At 49.5% G+C, this 6000-nt stretch overlaps 1 protein-coding gene across 2 annotated transcripts in view; it reads right to left on the bottom strand.

The window, feature by feature from the left end:
* Positions 1-1718: 1718 nt before the first annotated feature.
* KLHL3 (kelch like family member 3) overlaps positions 1719-6000 on the bottom strand; it is a 60427-nt gene continuing 56145 nt past the window's right edge. For both annotated transcript variants that reach the window (XM_080398472.1, XM_080398471.1), the window contains exons 13-15: positions 2976-3116; positions 2623-2766; positions 1719-2371 (exon numbers count right to left, since the gene is read on the bottom strand). In XM_080398472.1, the coding sequence (XP_080254598.1) occupies positions 2343-2371; positions 2623-2766; positions 2976-3116 (314 nt within the window). In that variant the 3' untranslated portion in view covers positions 1719-2342. The remainder of the gene's footprint in view (positions 2372-2622; positions 2767-2975; positions 3117-6000) is intronic.

The raw sequence follows: 6000 nt of genomic DNA, 5'->3' as shown, positions 1-6000 counted from the left end.
TAATATTTGCATTTGCTCCAGCAATGCCATGGGTGAGAGAAGTAGCTGGTAACCATTTCCAACTATTGAGCTGTAGTTATACATTAGTTATTCAGCTTTACATTCTCGACACCTACACCAGCCCTGACAAGGGCCATGAGTGCCCAAATGCCTGCGCTCCCTTGCCCCATTGCCTCCACCTGACAAGAGATGCTAATTAACCAAATATATTTTTTTTTGTCTCTGCCCTTTTATCCTCTGTTCCCCCAGGCTGCATGAAAGGGAAAAACACCTCTTGGTGTTTGCTTTTGGGGCAGTGAATGTGAGTCAGTCCGAGACGGGAAGATGCCCCTCGCTCCGACCCGGAGGCAGCTGCAGTCGGGGGTACGGGGGTACGTTCCCCCCAGCCCCAACAGCTTTCACAGCATGCGACAGCCCACAGAAGAGCAGCACATTGTACTACTAGTTTGGCACATTCCACTGCAGCTTGCAGAACCCAAAGCAAAAAGTTTAAAGGGTATTCTAGAAAAGGCGAATTTCTAAATTATGATGATTTTCAAGACCTCTGAGCTGACGCACAATGGAAGAGCAGACATCAAGAATAATCCTGTCGTTTCTTTGGACAGTTTGCTTTTGTTTGCAAAAACAAGTACATCCAAAGAGAAGTGGGTGCTACCTAGCGCTCCCCAGGAAGGTCAGCCCGTTCCGTGGGAGGTGATGCAGCAAAGGTAGGTGCTGTTTCACCCACAGCCAACAGGCACCCATCTTACAAGGACTGCGTCAGCTCAAATGCTAAAAATCTACTTATTTACAGAAGTCACCCGGCTCCTCTACAAAAGCTGCAGAAGGCAGTGTAACCTTAGATCCCTCTGAAATAAATTTTTAAGTATTTTTCTACTGTAGAAGGTCACATGGTGCCTTTTTGACAGCAGATCTATGGAGGAAGAAACCAGCAGAGCAACACTGGTAAGTGCTGGAGCTCAGCAGCAACATGGGCAGGTTTGTCCTGCAGGCCAGCTGCCCACCACTGAAAGCCTCAGCTGACCCACAGTGGTGGAAGAAAACCAAAAAAAAAAAAAAAAAAAATCCCTTTAGCTGGGGAGTCTTTTGGGAGTCTACTCCTATACGCAGAAGCATGCCAGAGCTCACAAGGAGACATAAAAAGGTATTTTCAAGTCAAACATCTTCTTAAACACAAAGCTTTAAGAATTTGGCACGTAAGCAAGACAGCTACCTTACAGCTGGATCTAGACTTGTCTGTTTTGAATAATCTTATGAATTCTTCATACTAATAGAGAAACAGTTTCAGTATGGGCAAGATTAAAACAGTAATTACAGTGACAGTGATTAACTAATCTCCGTACTCTGGAAGCATTAAAACACTGCAGGTATTTTACTTTGCTCATTAATCCCTGCTTGGGTGACAGGGGGTTCTTGCTGTAATGTCTCTACAATAATGGCACCATAAGGGATTTCTTTTAACATCTAAATGCTCTATTATGAAATGGCACCGAGATGCTGGACAGAGCTAGAACTGGGGCTTTCAGCACAGCTGAAATGCACAGGTTGGGAACACCTTCTATTCAATCAGTATTTGTTTCACAGGAGTAACAAACCGCACTGGAGCAGCACACGTTTTGTGGGGCTGTGAAGTTTTGCGTGGTTCAGGTGCCGAGACCTCAGCCCCAGGGAAGGCACTGCCCAGCAGGTCCCATCACGTACAGCAAACAGCATTCATGGCAAGTAGAAAAATCACATGGTATTTATTTCCACCATACGACAAGCATTTCAGGGGTACATACAGTAGTCTGGTGGCATATACAAACGTATGACTGAGACAGTGTCACACTCAAGCCAGAGCACCCTGTTCCAGTCCATTTCTGCCGACTGCTTTTCTCGGTTGGTACTCAGAAGTTTCCACTGCCAGTAGTAATGTCCACCCTTCAGGCACAGTGAGTAAGTAGTTCAACCGATAATGTGCACGGAGCGTCAGTAGTGAAGAAATCCATAAGTGTTCGTTTTTACTCACATGCCCAAACGTAGCAGTTTTGTTTCACACAAGAAATTCAGTGCCTGCGGTTCAAGCACAGTGTTTATCTCAGGACACTAAGCCATTGAGAAGAACAGTTGATTGCACCACAGATAACAAGCAACACCTCATGTCTAGCATGGAACATGTCCACAGAGGGATTTTTGCTTTGCTACGCAATCCACCGCAGAGCAGATGATGTTTGTAACTTATCACTTGTCATGCTAAGACACTAACAGCAATGAGATGGGTCAAGTCAAAGGTCAGTCACCTTCCCAACACCACCCAGCTGGATCCGCTTCACTTCTGCTCCTCGCTTTGGCTTAATTGTGTGTCACAAGGGTTTGTGAATCACAGCCACACCTGTTGTAAGAACGGACAGACAGACACAGTTATCATGGGAGCCGCTCCTGGGCTGTGCTGTGGCTGAGAACGTCCTGCAAAGCCAAAGCAACAGGACAGCCGAGAGGGAGGTGTCTACTATTTCTGTGAAAGTTTCCTCTACTGAAAGCAACATAAAACATACAAAAATGTAAGATTAAAGCTTCAGGAGGCCCGGCCGCCAAGTTTATGAACGACCCCAGCTGTTGCCAGCTCTCCCACTGACTATTTACCTGCGTAACTTCTGCCCGTGCTCATGCTGGTCGGTAATAGCGTCCACTTGTCTGTGATGGGGTTGTAGTATTCCACCGAGGCCAAATTGCAGGAACCATCATCTCCTCCCACCACGTAGAGGAGACCATTCACCGCACATACACCTCAAAGCAGAGTGCAGATGGTTAGACACAGGCTACTCATCTCCCACGACGGGTCGCCTGCCACATTCTGAGTCATTCCCAAGCAGATTCTTCATCTTCCATTTTTATCACTTTCTTACCATACTGATGATTTACACTAGCACATTAGTCACATTAAAAACCACACAGACCACTGAACCAGCCACCACAGAAAGGCTTATTGTGGTTACCTGCATTTCTTCTACACATATTCATGTCTGCTACTTGCTTCCAGGTGTTTGTTCCTGGATCATAGACTTCAACACTCTTCCTTACTAAGGGACCGTCGTGCCCCCCAGTAGCGTACAGCAGCCCGCTGAGGACACCAACACCTGCCAAACAGAGCCCAGCATCAGCCTGCGGGGAAGGGGCGGTGTGTCCCTGGGTCTTCTACTGGGTATTGCCTTGGCCCCTCCAAGGCATTGCCAAACCATGGGCTACAGGTGCCTGACGATCACCCGGTACGTGGCCAACTGTCCACCCAGCCACCGTGTGTGGCACTGCAGCAGGCCAGTGCAGCAACGCCCGGCAGATGTCTTGTCCCTCAGGGCTGGGCCCCCTCTTGGGTAGATGTTAGCCCGTCTGAGATCTCTTTGGACTGACTTGTTTCCTCTTCCCTTAGACTCCCCGACCACCGCATCCCACCCCCACCTTGTTTCCATCTACCCGATCCTTTCTGCCATGGGGCCCTTTGCTTTTCAGCCTGATTCCCAATTCCAGGAGCTTTGTTTTTGCTTTTCCTGCTGCCTTAGTACCACACGGCTTCATCCCTTGGACACATCCTCTCCTCAACAACATACGGGCTCCAGCCCTTGCAGCTGCTGCTGGGTTCCTCTCCCCTGACTCGTGCCCCCAGACACGGCAGCAGCACTTGGCACAGACAAGGTGCCTCCGATGCCACCCTCCCAAACACTTTTGCAGACTCCTGGCTCAATCTCTGGGAATAACAGGGATCTGAAGGGTGCTTCTGCCTAATGTTAAAGTGAATTAATGAATTAAAATGTTCACCAATCCATGAGAGTTAAAACTTCCAGCAACATATCTTCATTAATAGGTTCAAAGGCCTCTATTAAAATTAACAAGGTGGGATGTTAGTAAAACAGAAACATAGATCTGAATTGCATCATTTCAACCACGGGCACTAACGAGCAGGACAGCCCCTGTGCCCTGAAGACAGACTCGTGCTGATGGCCAAGGGAAAGGCACAGGGGCAGAAAGGCGCACGCAGGGAGGAGAGGGGCCCTAGCAGTGTAAAACCGGTGGGTTTTTTAATTGGCCTCTGTGCAAATATCTTTCCTGTTGGCCACATGCAGCACAGGGAAAGGAGAGCACAGAAGCAGAGTTGCAATGGCGAGCCAGAGAGCAGGTACCATCCAGGTTCCCCAGCTCCCATGCCACAGGAACATCTCCTGGTGGTGTGTCACATCCCAAAAATACGATGTGTCACACTGCTCTGAGCCTTGTCACGGTTGGCAGGAGCACAGAGCATGAGTCTGCTGTGCTCCACCTGCGGGAGGCACACAAGGCAGGGAGGGAAACCATCCCAGCAAACCATCCCAGCGTTTGTGCTCCTCCCTCACCCAAACCAGGCCAGTGCCTAGCCGAGACCGACTGATGGATTAACGCCCTGGCAGGCACACCACCGTCTGGGGGACAGGTACGTCGTCTGGGGGACAGGTACGTCGTCTGGGGGACAGGTACGTCGTCTGGGGGACAGGTACGTCGTCTGGGGGACAGGTACACTGCTGCAGCTCTACCACCATCACCTTGCCCTTCTCCAGATTTTCATAACTTGCTGCTGCTGGGTTTGGCTTTAACCAGCCATCCCTCGCTGTACCAAGAGGTGCTGAAATCCCAACATGACCTTGGGATTCCCAGTTCACCTCCAGCAAACGCTGGTAATTAATGTCTAACTGCCATAAATACCCACCCTACTGGACCAAATTCTCAGTCTGGCTGGGGCACTTCAACGTGCCCCTCTTAGGAAGAGCAGAACACGTCCCAGTTTGCATCCTGGTCCCACAGCCATATGAGGTATCTCCCCCAGTTGACTGGGGAACGGGAACTCACTCAACCGGTAAGGAAAGTCTGCTGCATCTGAGCCCAGCAGCCTGGGTTTGCAGCACCTCAGCATTTATCTATATTCAGCTCTTAGCAGAAGTCTTACACTTTTAAGAAATAATTTAATGAAACTACTAATTTCATTATATTAAGGTATTATTACCTTAATTATTAACTATTAATACTTACTTATTAACTATTATCAAAATTACTAAGAAATAAACTAATTTAAGCAAGGAGGAAAATTTAAGAGAGTTGGAAACACGCTATGGGTTTTCCACCTAAACCTGCCTCCCTGCGCAGCGGGACAGGGCACGTGTGGCCAGAACATCCCTGCCAGGAGGGAAAAGGGCAGCACCCACACACACCCCCACAGCCTGTGTCGGGGGCACCCCGGGGACTCGGGGACACCCCGGGGACTCGGGGACACCCGTCCTCACCTCCACTAGATGTCAGCACCGGGACGGCGATGCTGGGATGCTGGCAGCACGAGCATCCTTGCTGGAGCTGTACGGTAGATCGTGCTGCAGCATCACTGGCAATGAGTAGCCCCGGGCAGTCCCCTCCCCAGTGGCTGCTGGAGGGCTATCTGGGTGACAACCAGAACCTGAGCTCAGCTTTCAGGCTGGGAACAGAAAATTGCAAGGCTAGGCTGTTCGGCAGGCAAGTGAGAGCATTCCAAATGCTGGACTGGCTACACGGAGATGTACTTGCAAAGCAGCACTGAGAGCAGCGTGTTTCCAAGAAAGAAAATTCACTAAAATCTATCTCACTATGGCCACAAACTGTTTTGCTGTGTTTCAACAAGTTGTCAACAACATGACACGCTCATTCTGTTCTCCTATAAGGTTGCATCAGGCTAGGTTTAAGCATCAAGCAGATACTAAAAACTTAATTCAACTGAATTCAAACCAATGGTGTGTGACCGTATTTCCCCACCTGGAGTTACAGAAAAGGTGTTAGAGTGAGGGCAGAAGGATGGTGTGTAGAGAGCAGCCTCTAAACAGCCCAGCTCAGAAGGGAAATCCCCCCACAGCTGAACTGGCAGGGTCGCCGCAGCCCCCACGCCAAGGGCAGCCTCCTGGCTTCGGCGGCTGCACAATGAGAACTGCACAACTCGACATCAGGGAGGACCTGCTGCACACACTGAGCAGT

This window comes from Falco punctatus (assembly GCF_963210335.1).
Source record: "Falco punctatus genome assembly, chromosome: 8".
Taxonomy (NCBI): domain Eukaryota; kingdom Metazoa; phylum Chordata; class Aves; order Falconiformes; family Falconidae; genus Falco; species Falco punctatus.
The sequence above is the reverse complement of the archived record's forward strand: the minus strand, read 5'-3'. Positions and strand labels throughout refer to the sequence as shown.